This window comes from Sprattus sprattus (assembly GCF_963457725.1).
Source record: "Sprattus sprattus genome assembly, chromosome: 15".
In the NCBI taxonomy this organism is placed as follows: domain Eukaryota; kingdom Metazoa; phylum Chordata; class Actinopteri; order Clupeiformes; family Clupeidae; genus Sprattus; species Sprattus sprattus.
Window position 1 is genome coordinate 22738720 of NC_137913.1, and position 26638 is coordinate 22765357.

The 26638-nt window shown below is 44.3% G+C and overlaps 1 protein-coding gene across 1 annotated transcript in view; it reads right to left on the bottom strand.

Moving 5' to 3' along the window:
* Positions 1–26638, bottom strand: part of setbp1 (SET binding protein 1) — a 43989-nt gene that overhangs the window by 16734 nt on the left and 617 nt on the right. The window contains exon 2 of the mRNA XM_080852243.1: positions 19924–20555. Within this exon, the coding sequence (XP_080708369.1) occupies positions 19924–20400 (477 nt within the window). The 5' untranslated portion in view covers positions 20401–20555. The remainder of the gene's footprint in view (positions 1–19923; positions 20556–26638) is intronic.

A 26638-nucleotide genomic window follows, 5' to 3' on the forward strand; every position in this document is an offset into this window, starting at 1 on the left:
CAACCACAAATAAAGCTTCATTATTCACTGACAGGACCCCTGTCTAAACACTTAATTCAGGTTTTAATAGTATTAGCCTCCATAATTACGGCAATTTGCTTTAAAATTCCATTCACGCTGTGCATTCGTTGCCGTTCGCACTGATTAATTATGTTCAGTCCCACTAGGCCCTCCAAACTCATCCATCCTTTTGAACTAAATGATTAGCAGACTGTACACTGAAAGCAAGTTACGAGTGCCAGCACTGACGTGTCGCTCGGCAAACCACAAAGTCACCAGAAGGCTTTGAAGCCGAGATAATAAAGGAAGACGTGGTGACCAACCCCCTTTTCCTGTACACCTTCTTCATTAAATCACAGCGCCTAAATGTTTGCCGGGTGGCTGCCTCCCGTCTTTGTAACAGTAGGCTCTCGTCACAATGTGTGCACGAGGACTTTTCCTTAAATGCGTGGATGTTGGCTCTTAAAAACAAAATGGTGGGGTGGACTTGAGGGTGGAAGCAGAGTGGGGTGGGGTGGTTGGTGTGCAGGAAAGAAACTCCTATTAAAAACGTTTCAGCCAACGTCAAGCTGAGGAAATGTAAGGCCTCAACTCCTCCAACAATACATCTGGCACAAACAAAATGGAGCACCCAATTTGTTTCTTGGAGGCTGCAGGAGCACGTGATAATAAAACATCTGTGTATGCACCCCCCTCCCCCCACACCCCACCCGGAATGAAGAAAACAACACACACGGAAGCACGTACACACACATACACACCAGCTTCCCTGTGCCACCCTTTCCATGCATTCACAGCAGAGAAAAAGGACATTCGCTCCACATTTATGGGAGTGACCCCCCCCCCCCCTATAAGATCCCACCCCCCACCACTTTGCTATGTGCACCAGTGGGTTGTTTGAGGAATGGCACACAGCATTATTGTGTATTTGCACGCCGGCAATTTGCAGGCTCTGAGGAAATCTACTAAGCTTTAACGTAGAGGTGCCAGCCTGGCACGTCCGTCTCTGATGGCACACAGAGTGAGAGAAGCAGCCTCACCACAGGCCCAAAGTGCCGGATTAGTTAGAGGGACAGCGCTGTGGTTCGCTCCACACTTGTCATTACTTTCCTTTTTTTTTAACTCTTCTCCCATGGGGGTGGACAGGAGATGTGGGTCTGACTTCAGATAAATCTTGCTGCAATTATGATGAAATTTCAACTGTCATTCATCACCTCCACAAGGTTTTTGTTTCGTAGTCCCTGTCTCTCCTGAGGAATCTACACACATGTCAAATGTCAAAACAAATTAAGATAAAGATCTATGAATGGATACACAGATACATTAATTTGGTATACCAGTATCAAATAAGCAACCTGGAGTTATCTTCCCATGAATTTCACTGCTTCAATGTGGTCTGGAGACCATCCATTGATTTTTCCTTGGGTCTGTGGTGTTGGAAATGGGTGTAGTCCAGAATCAAATTGGATCAGCTGTTAGCAAATCAGCATCAATACAGTTCTCTTTTTCAAATAAGAATAATCAGAACAAGCAGTTTTTTTTATGTTGGCATCGAAGCTCCCCTTACAAAACTAACGTAACATGCCCATTGGTTGGCCAGGAAATGTAGAACTGCACACTCTCCTCAGTTGTGGGCTACAAGGCCTTAACCCAGTGACACTGAGCTTAAAGTGTCCTTTGCAACTGCCAGGCCAATGATCTAATAGGATCATTCATTTCTGTATCAAAATTTTGATAAGCACCTCTTTAGAGCTTTCCCTGGCCTGCCACTGGATCATACACTTTGCCTCTGAAGGTGCAAGATTTTACGGCTGTGATGCGGATTAGTGTGATTAACACAAACCTGCACTAATCACAACAGTCAGCAGGGGTCATTAGCCACAGCCTAGCAGTAACCCAAAAAAAAAAATCTGAAAACGTTCCATGTAAGTTGCCAGACTTGTCCTGTCGGCACACTGAGTACTCTTATGGTTGTGGGGTGGGGGAGAAAAAGTCCTACTTGGCCTGCCTGTAATCAGAGCTTTCAGAGCGTTAGGTCACGGATAGAGGAAGAAACTATCAGAGGCGCTGTAATGGAAAACAAGTAGCTCTCCCTCCCCGAGGGCAAAACTGGGGGGAGAAAAAGTAATGAAAGAATGGCCCGTCTTCATATTTCCTAAACACGAGGGGTGGGGTGGGGGGCAGAGGACAGTGGGGGGTAGATAGGGGGGGCAAATATTTCACATGACTCTTACTCACAGTCTGCTTTTCCATCTTAATTACTGCACATCAACAGAAGAATTCCCTGGACTGTGCAAGCAAGGAGGAAGTCAGAGGTGACCTTTGTAGCGGTGCATTTGATATTTAAAGCTCCTGGAGGAGGGCAGACTGTCACACGCCGCCCCCCTCCACCCCACCCCCCCCCCCCACCCCACCCCTGACCTTCTGCGCTAACACAGCCTGACCTTTTACTTCTACATAATTTGTGTTAGTGCTCTTGCATAATGCAGCGTCTAACTGTATGACACACTGCGGCACTGACCCAAACAAAGAGCTATTGTGCCACTGCAGAAGAACCTCACAGCCCCATGCAGCGGGGGAGAGAGAACCCCCAACAGTGATTTCTAACCCTTGGGGAGGGAAATGAAAACCAAGTGGACAGCTTCACAGACGTTTTAAGATTCTTTCAGTAAAGGGACAGTTTTTTTTGTCGTGTGTGCCAGTCACAGTCACGGTCTTCTCGGATAGAGGCCGACTTTGTGACATGTTTCGCCCGAATCTGAACCTGGTCCATGACAAAGTCAGCCGCTTTGGGACATGGTGGCCTGTCCTGTTGGGGCCAGCACATGTGGGACCCACTACAAAGCCCCACACAAGTGGGGAACAGGAAAATACATTTCCTCTCCCCCCCCCCCACACACACACTTTCGCTTTTACCTGCTGGAGCAGACACTGTCAGCCCTATCCCATTGCAAACCCTCTTACTCCCACTCCCACCATCAGGGCAGGGGCCAGGGGACAGGTTAAACACACCAGCCTGGAGACAATACCCAAAGTCCCCGTGGTAAACACTGGAGGCTCCTGTGGCACTGATCCTGATCCCCCCACTCAAGAGGTGCAAGTCCATGAACAAGCAAGATAACAGGCCTATGTCCGTGTCAAGTCACCGGTCATGTTTATAAAACTAACAATGAAATTGAGAGGCACAAAACCCAGTGAAATTGTGTTATTTAAATGCCACGACAATAGATTTGGGGTCTGTTGCCTGGTAGGGGAGATGTAGCATTCTCAAGCAGATTCAGTGATGTGTTGTGTTTTATTGGCTTTTATCGGCAGCTCATGATTTTTAAATTCGATACATTGGGTTTTGTTTTGTAGTTTGTCTCTGCTGCACTGCAAATCAAATTAGTTGAATCAGAAAAAATAAATAAAAAGCAAATCCACAACATATGAGCAGGCCAAAGAAATGTTACCAGCGCCTTGTGCAGCACAAAATCACACTCACACTCACATACAGACAGACACATACACAGACACAGACACAGACACAGACACAGACACACATACACACACACACACACACACACACACACACACACACACACAAAGAATGACAGAGGGAGAGAGAGAGACAGAGATAGACATGCATGCGCTCACACTGACACACACAAACACGCACATACACAGAGAGAGCGTGAGAGAGAGAGAGAGAGAGAGCGTGAGAGAGAGAGAGAGAGAGTGAGAGAGAGTGAGAGAGAGAAAGAGAGACAAACACACACACACACACACACACACACACACACACACTGCCCTTCAAATAGTTTTCTGCAGCCCATTCTTTGGCAGGAGGCCCGGTGGCTTGAGTGTTTCATTTTTGCCTGTGTATAGGCCTGGGCAGATGTCCAGAAAAGGCCCAGCACAAAAGAGGGGAGGCCAAGCAGAAAGGGAGCGGGACTGAGAGAGACAGAAAGAGAGGGAGAGAGAGTGAGGGAGAACGAGAGGAACAGGGAGAGTTGAAGCTCGAAGCACTTCTTTCATAACAGTTCCCTCCAAAAACCCCAAAGTGATTGATATGATTCTCACACAGTTCTCTTGGCTTTGAGACAACATCACCCCTACCCTTTTCTGCCCCAGCAACCCTGTCCCTGCTGTAGTGCCACCTCCCCTCCACCCACCTATCCACCCCCCATTTACCACCATCCACCCAACCTCACCCCCCCAGCCCACCCACCCCCCCGGCCCCCTATTCTCTTTTTTTCTCCCTCCCCTTTCCCTTTTCTGTGGAGGACCACCCTCCCCTGTGGGAACCACGCTTGGCAAAACTAGCCCCCCGGGACCCCCTCGGGTTCCATTGAGAGCTGGGTTCCTCTCTGATCTGGCCAGCCTTTGTGTGACCGGCTGACAGGTCCAGAGCAAACAAACAAAATGAATACTAACACGCCTTTGTGTCTGCTTCCCAACGAGGAGCACTTAGAGGAGAGGACGAGGAGAGGAGAGAAGGCTGGGGGTGGTGGTAAGTGCTGATGGGAGGGGTCAAAAAAGAAGAGAGAAAGCAAAAGGAGAAAAATAAAGAGCTCTAGTCCTGATCCCCTGGCCACTCACACGGAACTCTCTCTTTCCCTCTTTCCCTCCCCCCCTCCCGCCCCGCCCGCTCTCCTTATTCCTCCCCTCCCTCTTCTTCCCATAAGCTCTTTAGGGAATAAAGACTGCCATTCATTCTGGGAGAAAACACTGGGCCCAAGTGGGATGTCGTCTCAAGGTGTGCGTCTGGCCTGATGCTTGTCTCGGGCCAGGCAGTGTGCCTTTTCCGGAGGGTTCCTCCCCGCGGGTTACATTTAATGCATAATCTGACAACAGACAGCTGAATGAAAGGCTACAAACAAGACCCCTGACTTGCTCCACCAACAAAAAAACAGTAAGCAAAATGCGGATCTTACTGATGTGACATAGTCGCCCACTGTGAAATCAGCTTTGCAAATATCAAACCAAATATCATCCTTCATGCACACACACACACACACACACACCCCTGGCAGATGTATCAAATTCAATGTTGAGAGTGTACCAACAGACAAAGGCTAAAATAACTATAATTACGTTGCCTACACATCACTTTCACAGCAACTGTTGCCAAATGAAATTAAATACAGCCTTCAGTCATGTGGAAGGTAAGGACTACCAAAAAAAAGACAAAAAAAGAAAAAGAAAAATGATAACGATGGAAGAAAAAAAATCTACATTTCCTTTGTTGGTAAAATTGGGTCAATTTCCCCATAATCACGCCTTTTATGCTGAATCCATTGATTTCACCTTTTGTGAGAGATGCTTGTGTGGCTAACTGACCTTGGCAGGTGCTAGCGAAGAGGCAGGAAGCAGAACTGCTGAAAACACATTAATTAGGTCTGACATCACCCAACAATCCACACCCATTAACCATCTGTACAGACTGAGATGTTTTCAAGCTTTACATGTCAATAACACTTCATATGTAATGTCCTCAGTGTCAAAAGGCACATTCATAAGGATTTAAAATGCATCTGTTATGTAATGATGCATTTTGTAATGATGGTCTCTACACCGTACAATAAACTAAATCTATGAGACGTAAATCTCTGTAGAATCGTTGTAAATGGGCGGTGTTCATAGGGCCACTCTTCTGAAATAGGACCACTGTTATCTGATCAAACTACCACAGAATAAAGTAATTTGCTGTTTGGGTAGGAGTTGGTAGATGAATGCTTGACTTTTGACCTGTTTCAGATAAAAAACAGATCTGTTCTTGGTGCGGCCACCGATTAGTTAACTTACTCTATTTTAACAGTTACACCTCGAGGTAAGGATTTGTGTTTGATAGCTGCTCAATAGCGGTCCACTTCTGAGGTTTTTCACAGCTGAAAGTCAGGTATTGGGGTTGCCAGGATGTCAATCAGGTCACCATAGATGCAGGTGTTGTTCAAATGTACCATAATCATACGGACTTACTTTGTCTGTGTAGGTTATAGTCAAGCATTCATTAAAAAAAATTGCACTAATTAGCTGGTTCTGATGACTTTCCTTCTGCCACAAATGAGCAGGTCAAATACCCATTTCAAACTGACTATGAACATTTACCGTCTACTATGATAACATTTTTGATCCATTCATTAAACACACGTAATGTTTTCCAGACATTTAAAAACCCAGAATGTGCAAAATGTGGCAGAAAAATAAATAAATAACAACAACACCAAAATAAAGGCATGGAATGGGCTCAGTGAGCGGTTACACTAAGCATTTGTTGTGCTCCACGGGCCACTGCCCTCCAGGCAAATGTGAAAAAAGGCCAAGTGCCATTTTAGGAAAGGAAATGATTCCAGGTTTCAAAGAGTCTGTGTTATTTCAGTTTTGTGGAAGTGCTGCAGGCTTTGAAATTTCAGGATGAGAAAAAACACAACAAAGTTTGAGAGGAATTTGCTCATCACCGCAAGCTCTACACCCTGTGTAATTAACACAATGTGATTGCTAAAGTATTGCAGGAAGCAATTTACTGCTTGCACTCCATTAAAAAAAGAGAATTCCTAAGGGATTATGATCATTTAGGTTCAGATTTACGAGGAATGCTTGCGCTGGATTATTGGCTTGTTACTACAAATGTTACTATTTTCTGAAGCATTAAACTCTTCACTGAAACTAACCTTCACTTACTTAAGAAAGTAAACATTATGGTCCATGCATATATAAAGCATACCTCATTCTTAATATATGTACATTATTCTCTAACCTTGATCATGAGGCTGTAATAATGATGCTCTTGTACTATTATATATGGCATTAATCTAATGCATATTTCTCCCCATATTATTAGCACACTGTAGCTTAGTGAGGAGCTTTAGAGTCCACAAGATAAGGTCATGTGATGGAGAACAGTAAATTCTTCCAGTACTTCTGACATTCCACTGTTTGGGGGAACAGAACCGTTTTCCCATACCTTGTTTCAAAAGATTCAAATGGTTTAAAAACATCTGGCCTGGATGCAGTGAGCACATTTCAGACCTTTGGTTTAAAAAACACCCACTTGTCTTGACTATGGGATCTATAGTATAGCTGCAGCAGAACAACCTGTACTAAGGACCACTTGTGTCTAGTTACTGTAACTTTACTTTATATTTGGCTCATGATGCACAGTAAATCAATATAAGTGACTCACTACAGACCTCTCAGGCATACATACTCTGTTATGACACTGGCTTGCTTGCAAGGTCAGGAGAAACGAGAACTCCACAATGGATCCTGATACTTATATTATATGATGTGTTTAATTGAGACTTTTGGTATAATCCCAACATAACACACATTAATGGTATTGTACAAAAGGTTACAAAAATGTAATCTCATCCTAGACACGGCACTTATCAGTGTTGGCACAGAATACATGACAGAGATCCAATAAGCTTCTCAAGGCGTTATGCACCTAATGTTGTACATTACCCTTCACAGACATTGAAAGAAATATCACCTTACAATCATTTAATTGAGATTAACCAAGCCAACTTCCAGCTTTCTTACACAATCAACCATGTCTTTCTCATTCATGTCATCCTCCTTCAATTCCAAATGGCCTCATCCAAGTGTATGAAACATTCAAGGACAAGAAGCCTAAAGAATGGCAAGGGAGATTCCAGGATAGGATCTGCAGGCTGACACAGAAGCCACTGAAGACTTTCTATTATTCCTTTATGGCTGAGTACCACTAACATCAATAACAAATCATATGCTATCCAAACTCAGCAGGATACAGTACTGTACAGTACAAACCATCGCCAGTATAATGATGTCCTCAATATCACAGCGAGAAAACATTTTGATGGTTGCTCCATCCAAGCAAAACAGGAAGAATGAGAAGAACTGGGGCACAATAGCTTAAACCAATAAAAAGGGATTACTGAGCTCCAATCCTAGAGTGACTGAACAATGGCTTCTTTGTGTATGGGGGGGGGGACACTTCTCCCTGGCAGCTGTTTTTCCACTCGATATCGATCTCACCCGAAAAAGGGCTGAGCAGCCCAGAAGCACCTGAGCATCCCCAACACGAGGCCGCCGAACGATGGAGCGATCGAGGGGGAGCACCGGTGCACTCAATACAAAACCAATCACCGCTTAAATCATGGCTTAAATATGAAGCTGTTAACCTGCCATAAACCATAAAAGAGGGCTCCCACGTTCGCCAGGAGGCAGGACTGCTCAGTGCAAACAGGAACAATGACGACAAAGGGCAAACAAGACCAAGACAGAGGCCTCTTCACCTTCACGTGTAGGGAGATCAATACCAGCTCTGCTTTGTCACTGCCCCAGCACTTTCAAACGATGACTCAGAGCATATCCTGATGTCTGATCTCACTACAATCTTTCCGTAGCCTCATGAAACGGCAGGTAAGCATCTGACCTTGTGAGAGCCTCAGAGAGACTACAAAATCACATGACTAGATCAAATGTTTCCTCTGACCACATTTACCTAGCATGCTCTACTTCTCCACACATAAAGGAGAAGACATTTCTCTTCCTACATGACTCAGGTGTAAACTTAAGCTAAGCAGTTGGTCACTTAATAAACCTGCAGTCCCTGAAAAAGGGCCTCTGATGTGGTTGGTTTCAGTTCATTAAGAGTTTGGTTTTACACCTGGATCACCTTCGCTCCATCATTTGTCATCTCATTGTGCCTGTCCACATACCACCCAAAGAAAAGAGGGGGAGCAGACAGACTTTTAATACAAACACTCATCAGGCCGTTGACATTGTATGTCAAAACATCCCCATGGTAAGTAGCTATGGGTCTTGATAAATAAGTCACAAAACTCCTATCTGTTACAAGAATGATCAAAATGACCACACACATAAATCACTTACGAATACGCTATTTCTTAACACATATTTACATTCATTACTCTTTGAGGGAAATTTTGTTTTTGAGGCAAGCACAGCTTGGGAAAGCTCACAGATCCCATTTAGTTCTGGACGTCTCTATTTCTGGGTTTGAATGAAACAGTATTTGCTTTCACCTGAGCACATGACTACAAATGACTGCCAACAGCTCCTCAACCAATCCCCCCCCCCCACCGCTCCCCATCCACCTCCCCCTAGCCTCTCCACCGTTACAATCCAGCCCCCAATTCTTACCCTGCCCCCCTTCCAGAATTCATGACTGTGTGGGTGAAAGGTCATAGTAAAGTAGCATTCCACAGAGTCTGAGACACAGTGTGCAGTGCAGTGAAAAGAGGAGAAGGGAAAAGGGTTTAGTGTCCCTAATCCCGCCAGAGATTCTGAGGGATTTGCAAGGACAGAGTGAACCATTCCCTTGCAAAAACTCCCTGGGTAACAGTCCATCTTGCGCTCCCACCGGGCAGCCGCTGTGGGAGTGTAGCCAGAGGCCCAGCTGTTTGCTGCCCTGGCTGCACTGTATGGGACTATTTACTGTACCTCAGCTACATCAAACCTCTCATGGCCCTTGGTCTCCAAATGTTATGGTCTACACTCAGGCTGGAGGGACTTGGACTTACTCCATTGCAAAATTAAGAACAAAATGCAAGAAGAAACTTTTGTGAAGTTCTCCATTCACGCAAAGCACCAACAAGTACTTGGAGATCAGAGCGCCTTCAATGCTTAGTGTGATTATTGTGAAAACGGGCCTTCAAGCCTTACGGTCCTTATTTGGAGAGGACAGACAGTGAAAATAAAGACCTCTTTCATGCCACTGTGAGAGCTTTGGGGGCACTGCTCTGGTTTGCTGGTGCCTCTTTTATCCTTACAATTAGAATGTCACTGAATACTCTGCAAAGTTACCCTGAGTATCAGCCCAACACAATGTTCTACACAAACAGAGCCCCCCCCCCCAGTCCCGTTTTCCCTTCCAGGCCTCAGGACTAAAATGACTCATTCCTTAAGAATGTACAACTTGGATGTATTGTGTGTCCTGGTGCTGTACGATTTAAGATAATGTTAACTGTAGGAACAATTGTGTCACTGAGTTTTCAACAATAGTCATAAATTAAAGTCTAGCAGTTAGATTACCGCAAATAATGTGGCAATTATTTATTTAGAAAAAGAAATTGTATGCTTTTCTCCCTGACTGAGGTTGCTTAGAGACATTACTTCTGGGGAATGAGTGCCTGAGATGATCGTTTCGAGCAGAACAAAATGTCAAGAGAGTTTGAACAGAGAATAGGGTTCCCACTGAGCTCTGGCCCTGGTTCTGTTTAAACCCGGCTACCTCGTTTGACCTCCACTTTTCATTTCAGTAACAGAACTCCAAACCGGTTGTCCCAGAACTGGACTCACTGTCGCATGATCCTTTGTGTCTACCACAATTAATTACTGGCCTTTTCAATGGGCATTCAGGGAGAAGAAGCTTTAGTGGAAAGGTATCTGGGGCCACTGACATCTCGGCGGCAATGACAGGACCATCTCCGGCAGACAGCTGATGGTGCAGATCACATTTCACTGACAAACTCAATTGCGCTTGAAGTGAGATCTAGTGAAAGTCAATATGCCACATGGCCCCCATGGCACCACCATCGACCTGGTGAGACCAGATATCCAGCCGAAACCATGGCCACTCATTTATTCATTATATTTCCAATGTGTCCCGCGGATTGTTGGGTACCCTCGTTACAAAACAAAACAAGCGAACAGAACTCACTAGCCCGGCCAAGCTCAGAGTTGGCTGGCAATGAGAGGTGTGTCTAGTATCAACAACAACATTTGTACAAAACAACATTAATTCTGGAAATGAGGGTCCAAGGCGAAAAAGGTAAAACAAGCAAGCAAAAAAAAAAAAACATGTTACATTACATGTCATGCCTACCTTAACTCCCATACCTTTGTTATACAAAAACTAAATTTTCTTTGTTATACAAAAACTAAATTTCAGGGGGAAAACACAAACCACTTTGTGTTGTTTGTTATCACAGCCAATTGTGAGATGAGGTTTCAGTGACATGAATAGAACTAACCACCAGGAACATTGCAAACTCTCCCTCCCTGCCTGCACCAACGCGGAACCCTCTGAGGAGAGAGTGTGGTTACTAATAGCCCAAACCCTTCAGGCACTACCGCAGGCAGGAGGAACAGTTACACAACCTGCCGAGGTTAGCGGCTTACTAAGGAATCAATTAAAGGCACTGCAGTGGCAATGAGAGAGAGAGAAAAAAAACAACATCACCTAGTGCAGGCCAGAGAGAAAGTAGACAATGTCTCAATAGAAATTGTCAGGTGCACTGTGCCCTACCTCTCCCTAATGATTCACTCTGTGTCTAAGCTTAATGGGTGGAAATCCTATTTATAAATAAGACACTCAGACACCTTGATTGAAGGAAAGTTGTGGTTTAACTCAACCTCACAGCTTAGTGTGTTGAACACCAACATGATGGGTCTGTCTACCTAATCTAAAAACTGGTAACTAAATGAAAAGGTCGAGTTTTAACACACGGCAGCGTGTAGGCACTTCATGGTTGCTATGAAGCCATCTTGTGTTACTCCTGCGTCTAAGAACTGTAAGTTAGACAGTGATTACCATGGTAGCAACCATGACAGCTTGCCATTAGCAACTGAAGGTCACATTTGTGATAGGACCTGGGATGCCGGGGTGGTTTTGTTTTTCATATTCTATCTTGAGGTTGAACGTGCTGAGCCATGTGGTATGTACACAGTTGTAGCTCAGCTGAAGCTCTGGTGACAGAGTGGGAATGAGAATACTTCGAACATCTGAGGCAGGAATCTGGGTGAACTGCCACGGAGTGGCAACCATTCCACAGGAGCCCTGCTCGCTTCGTTTGATGACATGTCACATGATCTGTCACAGTACCCTCGAAGAAATTTTGGCTGCTGAACAACACTGGCTACTCTGGTAGCTTTTACACTCCATTTGGCTGTCATGGGTGGGATTTTTCCCCCTCTTTTTTTTTTTTTTGCTTCCCTGGCTTTGAGCGGATTCTAATCCCACTATTCCCAACTCCAGTGTAATAGCCGCTCCACGCGCCACTCAGCCAAAGGTCCCTGGAGCAAAGTCCAATTTGGAAAGGCTGATAAGCTGTCTGACATCGAAAGATTACAGGGTTCAAGACGGGATCTGGACAGATGAGGAGGGACTTAAAGTTGCCAGGGACACAAAGGAGCAGGCAGGACATTTATGTTACAGGGTGGCTTTCAGGGTCTGAAGTGCACCACTGACCACAGACTCTCTGCCTCCACGGATCTAAACATGCCATGGATCAGGGTAGTGCAGCACTGGAAATGAAAGACAGAGAACTGTCCAGATCTGGAGCCTTCTATTAATTAAAAGGAAATTCATAAGGTCATTTTATATTAGTTTCTAACAGCAACCCCAAAAGATTGTCCTGTATCAGGGAATGTGAACACTCACATAGAACTGGGAGCCTTCCTGTCTTTGTGGTTTTTTAATGGAAGCAGAGAAACGATTGCATGCTAATTCTGCATCCCTCTTGTTCTCTGGACATCTCTCAAGGGACAACCACAACTACTGTTTCCCATCAAGGGTCATAATGAAGCCTTACCACTCTGACCTTTCCATATTAGCACCATATGAAGAGCAGCACAAAGCACAAAGAAATCCGCCATCTCAACACGGGCACGTTAACATTCACGGTGCCATCATTTAAAGAATGGCCATCACGCCGGTTCTGTGGCCAATAAAAGAGAGAGCTTGATTTATGTGAAGCAGGGAAGATTATTAGAACATTCCGGAACGCTAAGGTTAGTGAGGTTTTGTGGATCTCTAACTGCATAGTCACGGGTCCAACATGAGAGCACAACTTAGCATCTTTTGAGTTACTCCAAAAAAATCATAGATGAAGCAAAATGCTGTGCATAAATTGCCTCTAGACTTTGGAGCAATACTGCACACTTTGTAAATCTAAGTGTCTAAATAATCTTACCTAGGTAGCAGTGACAAGTCTTTATTCTATGGCTCAATTTGGTCATGATAGACAAAAATAGGCAGAGAGTTAGCATATTTTTACCATGTATTAATGTGGGATTGTAAATACGTTAATAGTCATGACCACATGACATTGGTTCCTACCACATCGCAAATGGTACTTCATTCATTAATGAGAACGTATCAACAGCCGTGAGCTAAAAACAACATCAACCAACCTCCAAAGGGCTCTCATCAGGGGAGGGGATTCCAGTTGTCTAAACTCTGACCCTGTCTTGCACACACACACACACACAAAACCTCAAACCCCCATACTGCAATTCTCACCAGCAGCATTGTAGTTCACGGAAGGTCAAAACATGGCTCCGCAATTAACTCAGGACAGAGAAATGGCTGTCAGCAGAAGATACAAATAGCATTCTGGTAGCAAAACACCTTTTGGGAATTTTAATTCATACTGCATGGCCCCTAGTACACACACATAACCATAGAAGACAGCAGAGCTTCTACTTAGGTGAGTTACATGAATCAAGTAAACCAGAGGGATAAACTGAACTGGGTAATTGAGGGCTAGTGGCAGCCATCACCTTGTGAAGTGTGGTGCCTCTTTTCCTCTGAGAGAATCACAGGCAGTGGCACTTTGCCTGGCCTACCGGGGGGTTGGTGGCTGGGCTACATGGAGACAGACACAGAGGGACAGCTGGTGTTTCGGTGGTAGTAAATCACACAGACGTAACCTCTACACATACCCCCAACCCTCTGAAATCCCTAGTGCGCCCCCCCCCCCCCCCCAACACACACACACCTCCCAGAAAGAGAAAACACACACACACACACACACACACACACACACACACACACACACACACACACACACACACGCACACACACACACACACACACACACACTTCTTCCAGCTCAGTGGCTCACAAAACAAAGGCAGTCACAGCTTGCAGCCGGCCAGCAAGCATGAGACCAAACTGAGATGGCTTCATTTGGGACTGCACAAAAAATGGAAATAATGCTAGTCTGTGTAACAAGAAAAGGGGCTCCATTTTGGGGAGGCCATAAAGTGATGGATACCCCATCTCCTCTAGATATGGCATCTATGGAGCGCACACCACCTCCTCTCAGTAGATCTACAAATACATGCTTGTGAATTTATAACAAGCACTTCCTGTTCTTGGAATTTAACATTGACTAAAAAAAATCAATTTTTGCAGGATTTGGTGTTTCTTAATATTGACATAGCTGCGCTATGCAAATGAGCTCAACAGACAGTAACAGTATTCCATCCTGAGGCCCATGGGCCAGGCAGGGTTACTCTCTTTGACCCCTTCAACTGTCCACAGTTTCCTATCGGTCACCCCACTGCTGTCCCCAGCTGACAAATAGCCCATTATAAATATTCCTTTGCGAAGAGGTTGCGGAAGTCACCTATCATCTTGGCAACCATGTCAGAGTTAATTTTCTGGTGAATACACTAGACATGCTCCTAGGGATTACACCCGGGCATTAAAGATGGCTTCCAGGGGCCCCTGTTATGAAAGGGGGTTGTGGGAGAGGGAGATAACTGTCGGCCCAATGCGGCTAGGACATCAAAAGTCCAACCTGGGGGGTGAGGTGGGAGGCATGAGGTTGGACACACTTCAAGGCCCCCCCCCCCGGGCCCTTATCACCCTACGCAGGTCCTTAAATGGATTTACGCCAAGATCTGGCACCTCCACCGCATTAAAATAGATGAACATGTTCGAGAAATAAACAATCGCCCGACAGCCTTCAACGCCAGACGCTCAATATAAAGGCGAAAAATATAGCATGCCTATTAGGCACCTTACAATGCTCAATGGAGAGGGGCTGTCTCTGGATTTCTCTGGCATTAATTACTGTCAGTGATGGCTTCATTGAGCAGCTAGAAAGAAAAAAAACTGTAGAAGGAAAAAAAAGTAAAAGAACAGCATGCATTTAAAAATATATATATATATATTGTGCAGATGTCATTAGAGTCAGTTTGGACAGTAGGAACATTTGTAAGAAAGGTAACAGCATTTGGAGGTGGCTGGTTTGGGAGGTTTGTCTCAAAACGACAGAAAGCAAATAAGCGCAGAGGGGAAGAACCCCCTGAGGGACGAGAGTCACTCAAACACACAAATTCTCAGGAGAGACAGAGAAACAGAGCGAGAGAGGGAGAGAGAGAGAGAGGGAGAGAGAGAGAAGGAGGATCAGAGAGAGCAAAAGAGAGAGAGGGACTCATTGGGAACAGTGTGTGGGTGAACACCATAGCAGGCTTAACCTTGGGTTCAGCGCGACACAACACACACATGCTTGTCCCTTTGAAAACCCCTCCCCCACCCAGCCTTGTGGTAAACAGTCCACATCTAGTTACTTACACCAATCAGCCCATTATACCCAGTGGCCTGGTTCTCCTCAGTGTTTACGTGTCAACATGACAAACAAAGAGACAACACAGTGCTAGACGGAAAAGCACCTTAAGCATACGCTAATGAACCACAGTGCAACTAATGCAATGTGTAATGCAAACAACTACACCTGTATTCTTCTGTCGACTTCGTTTTCTTTCAATCTGTGCTGGCAAAGGCAAAGAACTACTCCAGGCTTGAGTTAGATGGAAACCAAATCAATATGCATCCTGGGTATGGGTATGAATTCTTCAGAAGAATAATTTCAAATGTGAAATTGAGAAGTGGTAGCTGCCTGTGAGGAAAATAACATGAAAAAATTGCACACCTACATGTCTGTATAATTTTGCCCTGTTTGAAATTCAAATACGCCACGTGCTGGCGGAGAGCACACTAAAAGAGACCACAGTGATGCTTCCGATGAATCAATCAAAAAGGAATCACACGTGTGGCACTTCAATGAGGCCGTTTCAAGCTTCACACCTTGTAAGCATGTTGCAACACACACAAAAAAATCAACCTGATTAGAGAATGTTTTTCGGATAGGATATGGCAGGTTTTCAGCAAATATTGCACTCACGGACAAAGGCTCACCGGTGAAGTCAAGTCCTTTTCTTAATTACCTGCTATTGTATCATACATCCCTTGCCCATCCCCCCTCCCAGCGGGGTCCCGTTTTAAACAGGCTCCCCATATGCCGAGCCTCACTTGTTGGCCTTTCCTCTCTGCCACCATCTGGCATATTAGTTCAGCCAAAATGAAAAAAGAGAGACCCAGACACAATGAGACATGGAGGTAGCCCATCTGCTCCACGCCAGACTCCCCGATCATTACGGCACAAAAGCAGCATTTAACCCAAACACAAGTCTCTCATTTATTTAACCTGTTCCTCTCCAATGAACCCAGCCCAGGAGCTGCAACTAAACCACCTACACCACCACCACTGCTACCCAGGAAAAGAAAAAAAAAATGACAGGCCAGTTAGGTGAGAGGCAAGAGATGGAAATAGATCTTATTTGTGTATGTGTGTGAGTTTGTGTCAGATGCCTCAGGAGTACTGAGCCAGAGGCGCCAAGCCTATTCCCCTGACAAATCTACACCAGTGAGCATGTGTGTAGTGTGTGTGTGTGTGTGTGTGTGTGTGTGTGTGTGTGTGTGTGTGTGTGTTTGCGTGTGTGTATGTGTGCGCTCCGGTGGAGCTGACTGGCATTCGGGGCGCTGTCGTCAAACACTGGCGTATCAGGGCCAGCGATCTTTGACATCAGCTGTTCAAAGTGCAGCTTCAAGTATTGATTCGCCTCTCTATCTACCTCAGTCATCACAATGAACTTGCACCTACGCTTGCACCGCTGGGGAAAAGCATGCTCTTAGTATGCTAAGGACCTGCGTTTCCTCTCCTCACAAGCTGGCATCAAATTTTTATGAATACACGGCACAATGATGAAGGGTAAAATTCAGCAATCCACCAAATTATGATAATCCTACTGCAGATCTTTGGTTAATAATACAAAATTGATAATTATTCTTGGAAGACAGGCCAAAAAAACATGCTTGGAGCTATCCATTGTCAAGGCTGTTGAATACAAATGTCATGGAAATGAAACCGAAAAAAACAGCGTGCCCCAAGCTGCGCATTATTTAAACCGCAGGAATACAGATCCAATCTCTGGCTTCTTTTGCAGCAAAAGAAAAAAATAGAAATCATTTGCCAGTCTCTATTTCAGACCACATCTACAGGGCACGATTGTGTCGACAACATTTCCACCACATCACATTCATCGACTTGTTCCCCCAAGGACTGCAAACCGCAAACTAATTTGCAGTGTGAGTGTTACTACTGACAAGAGCGGTGAGGACATTGGTAAGTGATGTAAAAAGATCAAGCTAATACATTGGAGTGCCCTGTGCCGTTTTTTCTCTTTTAAAGTGCCTTGGCTGAGATGTGATTTCATTACTAGGACAAGGAGAAAGAGGAGGAGGAGGAGGAGGAGGAGGAGGGAAAAAAGGGGGCTGTTACCACAAATGGGGAGCCCAGACACCAGCTGTCACAGTCCGGCCGGTTGATGTAAGCCCTTTTCTCAGCGAGCCCTGACCGGTTTCAATTACAGGCCGACCTCTGACCCTGCCCGACTAGTAACTGAGCACGCAGGAGAGGTGGTGGGCTTCACCGCTAAGCCGCTGACTGCAGAGGCGGAATGAGGCTCACTTCCATTTAATCTACTGAGCTGTGGCGCCTCTTTTTTTTAAGGCTAATGAGCAATCTCTAATGTACATGCTGTGAGGTGAATGCATCAACATTTCACATTACAGTGGGCTTCCCTGTGTTACACATGTGCTGCTCTGTGTGTATGTGTGTGTGGAGCGAGAGAGGTTGAGAGAGAGAGAGAGAGAGAGAGCGAGAGAGAGCGAGAAAGAGAGAGCGAGAGAGAGAGAGAGAGAGAGAGAGAGAGAGAGAGAGAGAGAAGAGAATGAATGGGGGGAAAAGAGTGTGTGTGTGTGTGTCCCTGAAATCAGGAGGGGGCTTGACATTTCTCCAGTCTTGGGGGTGGCTGCTGTTCAGTGTAGATAGGGCCACCCCTCTGACAAGCTGCTGGGAAGCCACCTCCTCTATCCCTGCTAATGCCCTTTCTGACCTTCTGTCTTTGGGCAATTTGGAGATGCCAAAAAGAGACAGCTGCACTTCAGACTTCCCGCCTTTCTCCCTCTCTATTCCTTGTTCCCTCCCACTGTCTCTTTTTTTTTCTCTCTCTCTCTCTCTCTCAACCTCTCTCCACTCCCTGCCCCCATTCCTCACACAGAGGAACACCCCAAGCCAGTCCACTGCTCAAGGCATGGCATCCAAATACCTAATGATTTTCCCCCCTGCAATGGTGAATGGATACAGAAGGAACTTCAGGGATCTATACATTACAACATTTATTTCTCATCACATACACTTAAAACACCTCCTATTTATTAATACTAAAGTCATGTTACATTTATAATGACTAATTTAGCATATACCTTTATCGAAAGTAACTTATAATAAGTTGCAAAACTGCTACAAGCTTACCTTATATAATAGTATTATAGTGAAATAGTTTATGTGTCCTAGCCATCAACTCTTCAGAGGATGATGTAATCTATTAGAGAAAGCTAACATTAAAGCAAGCTGGCATTAAGCAAATGATGCATATAAACAGGAACTCATCTCATAATAAACTGTATGTCCTTTGTGGAGTCCATGTTATATGGTGATTTGTATTTCAAGGAGACAAACAACAAAATTCCTCAATGTTACAAGGGTGAAAGGAATCAGTTTAAGCTCTGCTGCTCTTGCTAAAAGATGCTGAGGCTGGCAGCTTCCCTTTGATTCAGTAAGCAAGCATACTCTCCCTAATTATGTGAAATTATAGGGTCAGGTTGTGGTATCAAAAGCTTTTCCTTTCATTCTCTCCCAAAAGTCTCTATACTTCATTTTCTTGCCGTCTTTTTTCCCCCACCAAAACATAAAAAAGAAATGTGCAACATCTTTGTTTTGGAAAAAGACATTAAGAATATGCTGACTACACTCAGCTTCAAGAAATAAAATGAAATAGGGCCAATGCAATTCACTTTTTGATTAATATCTCATAGAGGAAGACATGCACTGGGCATGTTCTAGAAAATATTACGGTAGACCAACTATGCAAGAGCTCAACCTTACAGAAGGCATGGATGCATTGGCCAACCAAAACACAGAGGGAAGATCAGATGATGCCACAGAACATTCAAAAACTGCTTGAAAGCTACGTTGTTTTTTGTTTTGTTTCTTTGCCTTGAGAGACAGATCCAGTTTAATGCCTCTCTGACTCCTCATTTATATCTGTGATTTTTAATCACACCTACAGTGCAAAGAAGAAAAAAAACATTCACCAAGATAATTACACTGAAAGTCAAAAAGCCGCCATCTCGAAGCCAAGGATTCTGTGAGCGTGTGCTTATTCATTTGTGGTGCTGCATGCCACAAAAGGTTAATGGCAGAAAAAGACTGCTTCACACAACCCGTTGCACAGAATGGCGGGAACAGCTGGAGCAAAAACAGCAATTGCCCAGAATTTCTATCAGCTTGGCAATACTCCAAATCAAATTTAGCTTTTTCCCCTCTTTACAAGAAAAAGACTTGCGTTATAATGAAGCCTTGGAAACAATGTGGGAGATATAGATCAGGAAAACTGCACAGGGAATAAGGAATGTTTCTTTTCTTCACTCGTATGTAATTGTTTATCAAACACAAAAAGGCCACATATCTATCAGCTGAATCTGTCTACACTGTAGATTAGCTATCTCACCCAATCCATTTTTCTTTTTCAATTAGTGTCAGCACTCCAGAAGACTGTCTGGAGTCTTTCTAACACGCTGTCAGTGAGAGCAAAACTAAAATGCCATCTAACCACCAACAGCACATTTCACAGTTTGAGTGAAGGATTTATTGACAAGTACTCTGCAATGCTATGCTATGTCTTCCTCTGCATCTTATGGCTCAGATCTTCCTCTGTGGCTGACAACTGAATCACACTGATGCACACTGCAGCTTCTCAAGTGGCTCTCTAAAAGTAAATGGAAAAATTCCTTACCTTCTTTTTGGGGGGTACTTTGTCTTCCTCCTTGGCTGCCTTGCTGCTCTTTCCATGCTTGGCTGTCTTCTGCTCCCCGGGCTGCTTGATGGTGATGCGGATCTCCGGCGGGCATATGTAGTTCTCCAGGTTCTTGGGGGGCTTCTTGGCGCGTTTCGTGGTCTGGATCTTTAGTTTGAGGCTGCCCTCCGAGAAGCTGGCCTCTTTGATGGAGAACTCCTGCTCCTCCATGCCGTCCGGCTGCGTCCACTTCTCGCTGTCAGCGTTCGAGCTAGCGTCCACGTCCCTGCCCAGCCCCAGGTCCTCGTCCTCCTCCCGCTCCCCGGGCAGCGTGAGCCCCTTGGCCTGGATGGGAAGCAGGCTGCTGCCGGTGAGCTCCGCCAGGGTCGCCCTGTTGATGGTGCTCCCGGACGGGAAGAACTCGGCCTCGCTGCCCGCCTTTTGTCGGGCCACCCGGGACAGTTCCCGTTGCTCCATCGCTGACCCCCAACGTGTGTTTCGGGAATCGGACACCAGGAGCAAACTCGGAAAACAGGTGCGCTTGCTACCCTCTCCGACAGTGGGGATTGCAGACTGTTATTGCTCTCTGAATCTGATGAATCTCACAAGGATACAGATTTTCCAAGAAGAAACTGTAAAGGGGTAAGAAAAACACGAACAAAACACAAATAAGGATGAGAACCTCCCCATTGTCATGTCAGAATAAGCAGAGAAGTCCACACTGCACAGTCTAACTCCCTTGGCATCCAAACCAAAGAGCCAGACTGTGCAAATAAATGGCTTACCAATTAGTGCAGCACACAACAACAGTGAACATCAGTTATTCTGCGCCGAGTCCCTCAGACACATAATCCTTGTATTTTGTTTTTCTTTGAGCACAATTCCTTTCATTACAGTGGGACATTCATTAAACTGCTTGCTTGAAGCTAAAGCATAAAATCACTGCCGGACAAGAACAGACTCCCATACATGTCTTTTTATGCACTATCTGGATACTCTCAATTGAAGTTAAAAGCCTATCATAGGCTGACACATACAACGTGGACTCCAATTCCTTGTGAATTCGACTCTAATGGTGAGTTGAGAAATCACACTCACGGTGCAAACATATGAAAACAAGAAGCCACTGTCAGAGCCGTCCTCTCAGCGAGCTCTTCTTAGACAGCATGCAGATCTGCAACCTGGGCGGCTGCTACTATTGTGGAAAAGCCCAATTAGACGGCATGGCAACACTTCCAGAGTGAGCTGTTTTGCATCACGAGACAGGACAGAAGTCTCTCTTTCCCCCTTCCCTCTCTCGCTTACTCTTTCTCCAGAGAGTGAGAAGTGTGTACATTTCTCCATTTTCGACACTTTAAGCTGCAGTACACATGCATGAGCCGATATAGAGTGGTAGATGATGGTGGAGATATTTTGATGTTGCTTGTTGGCAACTGGCTATGAATTTCATGTGGACGCCAAGTGTCAATTTTTTAACTTCGGCTGGGCCAATGTGCGGTACAATATATGTGGTACATTGTGTGCTGAGGGCTTTTGTGCATTAGTTCATATGGTTTTGATAAAGAATGCCAGAAGGTTTGTCTAAATAAAGCTTAGAGGAGAACGAGAGGCTGACTCGGTTCCACAAGTATTGCAGTTTACCCAGCTCTACTCTGTGCTGGATGCGTATGAATCCAACACCAATATTTTTGCAGCAGTGTACGTTACAACTACCACGGACAGGTCCCAATGCGGACTACCACTAATATGTCAAAGATCAGGCCAGAGGACAACGGGAATGTGGAAAAGGAGGATGTGGTATGGCTTCTTCAGTGTTCAGGATGTCACTAGGTATAATCATCTAATAATCTTCACATCCTCACTTTCACCACCACAAGACACCAGTGTAGTGAGTCTAGCGGAGATCTCTTCCCAGGGTATGATTTTACACATCCGTTAGCAGTGTTCAAGCTTCAAAGTCCTGTAAGGTCCTGTAAAGTCTTCACTGATTTAAGCTCTCATCACAGATCATAACATGTCACTGTTGCATAATGCGACACAATCAAAAATCACTCCCCAACACTTCAAAGAATGTTCTACTGGCTCCTAATCCATTCCAAACACTTAAACACTTTGCTACCTGCTCATAAAATGATCACTTAACAAGTTCATTGCTGGCATGCTAGTGTGCTGAGGGACATTCTCAATGTCTGGTACATTATATTATCAGCACAATAAAATGTGATAAGATAACATAATGGATTGATTGAAAAGGACTGTCCAACATGAAACGAGGTATTTCTTTTGATCGCCAGCACAGTAAAACCTAGCAATAAATAATGAATGCCATCACAGTCTTACGCAGCTCGAAACTGGATTCAGACTTAGCATTTTTAAGAAGATGTGTCTATCTCTACAGAGACACACTATCAAATCTAATACTCCTTTGGAATTCTTCTCTATGCCCATAAAAACACTGTCATAACAATAAGCAGAACCCCTGAGAGGTTAAAAAAAACAGACATTCAATCCTAGGGGGAAAAAAAACGTTGGGAAGAAAGTGCAAGGGGCAAGGGGCCTCCGTGAGTTGCAACAGTTTTCTTTCATGAAATGGGGTCCTCCTTACTGGTCCAGAAGTGCCAGCCATGTTATGTCAGCATTGATGTGTATTGACTGAGAGCTCCCAGAGTCTGCTCCCCTCCCTGGTGTCGCTCAATCAATCAGCCTGCTTACTGTAAATGGTATTGGTGTTGCTGGCCTGTGGTTAGACCTCCTCCTGGTCTTTCTCTCCCTCTCTCTCTCTCTCTCTCTCTCTCTCTCTCTCTGAGGCAGGTGGCAACTGTAAAACTACTGCCAGCCAGCCAGCCAGCCTCTTCAAAGTGGTTTTCACCTTCATACAGTATCGTCTTTTTTGGGGTCGGAAACAAAGGCATTTAGGTGGCTTGGCTGCAGCTGGGTTGGCAGAAAGCGTAGTATCTGGGGCAATGCATCACACACACAGCACGTGCGAAAGGATTTTGTGCTGTCATGGAGCCCTTTTAAGGCCATGAAGCGAGAGGCCTCAGGTCGACTCACAAATAGCTCAGCCAAACAGTCACACATTCACAGGCTGCCAGCAGACACCAAGAGATTTAGGGGACCAACACCACCTAGCATATCAAAGAACAGTCTGGCACAGTATATAATACTGCCATGGATTTATGTGTAACATAATGTAGGGTATAATGTTGTGTAATGCAGCACTGGATTGCGTAGTAACATTCCATAACACTGTAATGAACAGTATAGGGTATGCATATGTAGTTGCAGAGTGTGTGTGTGCCATTGCCATGAATGTATGTACATTATACATTGCATTCATCCACTATCATTTTTTGTAATATGGCATAGTGGATTGTTTCAATTGTGACAATGCCGCAAAAACGAAACATACCATGACAACACTGTCATGTAAGTTAATATCCTGTTTATAGAAGGCATCTGAGAAAAGAGCTCAATGGAAATCTGTTTTCCACTGCCCAGCATAGTATAATTTGTGGTTGTCTTGTTACATATAATTCATCTCTTCAGAAGAAAAAAAAACCCACACTGAAAGCACAGTAATACTTGTAGGATAAAGGCCAACCGGCGCATTCAAAACCATTCACACGAGAACATTCGACAACAAGGCTATGGCCAGAATAATGAGCTTTATGCAGTCACATCACACCCCCTGGGTGGAGGGGGAAGTGATTTTGTCCCCTTGCACCAGTAATCGGCTCCTCTGGAGTGGCAGGCTTGACAGCTCTCTGGTAGGAGGGACACAAATGCTTGGAAGTCCTCTACGAGCGAGTCAATTCATCACTCTGGCCACTTTTGCTCAAGACTGAACTCAGACACTATGTGTACAATTGTACAGACATGCTCTCCAAAGACTCCATACAAAATGCCATTTTTCTGCATTAACTTATAACTCTCCAATGTTTCTTTTGCTATTGACCAATCAATTACAGCTTGCTTTCATAACTACTATATTTTGCTGTGCTTTCTTAGAATTACTGAACAGCTATCATTTCTACACTTAATTGTTTGAAGTAAAACCAAGAGACTGAGCTGGAAAATGGAAAACAAAAAGAGGAAATAAAGAAAGATAGACACAAAGAGAAAAAAAGAAAGAGTTTGCCTTCCTCAAGCCGTACTCTGCCAAAAGGTGTTCTTGTTCAGATATCCAGCTAGAAATGGCTGCCAACAATTAGATTTGTCCTTGGATATCTCTTCGCTTTCCCTTGTCTCCTGTCATGGTTTGGCTGACGTCCACTGAAACTAGCCATATCCAGGTCCAAGAAAAAAAAAACCAATTCTCGACAACTGCTCAAAAACTATTGGGCCCAACCCTTTTTGGAGTCTGTGAAAAATTAGCTGGGTTTGTGAAATAAAGCAAAGACCAAGCCTGTGTTAATGAGAAGTTCTTTGTGAAAACAAATCGCCAAGTTTTTTGTGCTAATTGCCATGTAAAGTTCCAAGTTTTCGTTCCTTTTTGTACTGTGCCCGACAATGAATTATTTTATATGAGGTGTATGTTTAAAACATTTCTCCCATGTTCTGCCAATTTTAAAAATAGCCAATTAGCAAATCCTCTTAAGGTCTGCTTATTAACACACAACACCCATGTGAAAACTCACATAAAAACCCTTGTTTCTCCAGTATGACCTCTAGCATGAATGCAAGTATCAAGCGAAAAAACACACACAAACAACTGAACTTGGCAGAAAGTGCTTCTATACTGTGGAGTCATGTACACTCAGTGGGTGTCACTGTAGAGCCATGATAGAAGGAAAACCCTCTGAAGTAATAGAGGTGTAGTAGACAGTTCTTCAACCTGGAACTCCAGGCCAGTGGCAGTCACTTGAGTGGAAGGGTCGCAAGATCAATCTTGAACTGTTATGTTTTACTCGAGTTTAGATCAAGAACTGTCAAAAACTTGGGGAACATATGGAGTATCTTATCTATCAGGTTCAATGTATCGACTCAAACATGAAGACTAGCACTAAGGCTATGACAATGAACTTTATGAGTTCATATTTACATTCTCAAAGGTGTACTCTCTGCAGTCAGAAGTATAGGCTGTTAATCTCCACTGTTCAACTAAACTATGGACTGACTTTTGTGGCTACTATATAAATACACAGAAATATGCCCTAAGAGAGTTGTCTCTGAAATTCAAATATCCGATGTTGCAGTTTTAACAAGAATAACACTGATACTGGCTTTTAAACACACAATGGACAAGTTTTGGATCTAATTAATCACTGAGTCAAAAGTGGGGTGGAGCAATGGGTTAGCAACTTGACCACTAAATGGCCCATTCTGGCATGATATTTACAAGCTCTGTCATTCATGAAGGCATTTGCAAAAAACGTCACAAGCTCATCCGAGTCATCTCAGGACATGTGAAGCCCCCAGGCAGTTGTTTGTGGTGTGCATGTGACACTGAGTGACTCAACTCAAGGGGGACTTTTTCACAAACACAGCCCACCCCTCCTCTGCAGTGAGTTATTAAGTAGAGATGCTAAAGTGTTGTGGCTAAGAACGACAGCAATAGGTTGTGTTTAACAGAAACTGAATGTGCTCATTTCCGCCTTGAAGGTCACCTGCCATTGTGGTGGTCCCTACTGCTGACACCTTCAGCGACACAGCTTCCTCTCCAGCATACCTGTGACAATCTGCATGGTAACAAGCTTCCTGACACAACCTCTTATCTCGTTGAAAATACAGGAGTGGTCAACAGAGGACCAGCAGACTGTCTCATCAAAAGTAAGCTTTAGCCAGTTAGAAGTTATATTTAAGACGAAAAAGCTTAGATTTACAGTCTCCCAACTGAATACAGCACATCCCATCAGCATCCCATCAATGCTACATGACCTTTCAAGAGTTGGAAGTGACATGGCAAGCCATGCTGGAGTACCTAAGGGACACCGAGAGAGGAGTAGCGTGTAGGCTACCAATAACCCATAGGCTGCAGAGCGCTACAAGCTGTGTATAGTCTAAGAGGGTCTCTTATCAGAGTTGATAACACCATGGAAAAACGAATTCTATTCAAATGAAGTATCATAGGCTAAGTGAAGACATAATTTATTTTGACAATGAACTTTCCACTCAATCCTTGCTTGTCTCGGTTGTTAGTATCGCTGACAGAAATGCATTATTTTGCTATTGGTGAATACCGGCCTGCGCACACATCATGGACTCATATCAGCATGCCTGGTTAATTAAATTAGCGGGAAACTTAGGCTACTTATTTAGTGGACCATACTATAGGGAAGCATTTAAAAATTTCGTCGTTTCTAAATAAAACAATACAACTCCCTTAAAAACAGAATGTAGACATGCACTTTAGCCTAAAAATGGTGCTGCCTCCTCACAAGGGCAATTAGGCTACATGCATATTAAGACCGGCTTTTGCATACAAATTTTAACTAACCCAATTCATGGGTAGAATAGTAGATGCACAGATTTTTCACTTTGCTTTGCAAAAAAACCCGTTGCATCAAACTGATTTCGCAAAAAAAAACAAAAAAAAAAACAAGTGAGCCATTTCCAATTTAACAGCTTGTGTTCAGATGAAGCCTGAGTTTTTCATTTTAACACATCACTTAAATCTTATTAACACTACATGTCATATAATGAAGGATGGATCTTGCAATACACTTCCTTAGGCTATTTGCCTAATGAATAGCCTGTTACCAAAAATACAGTA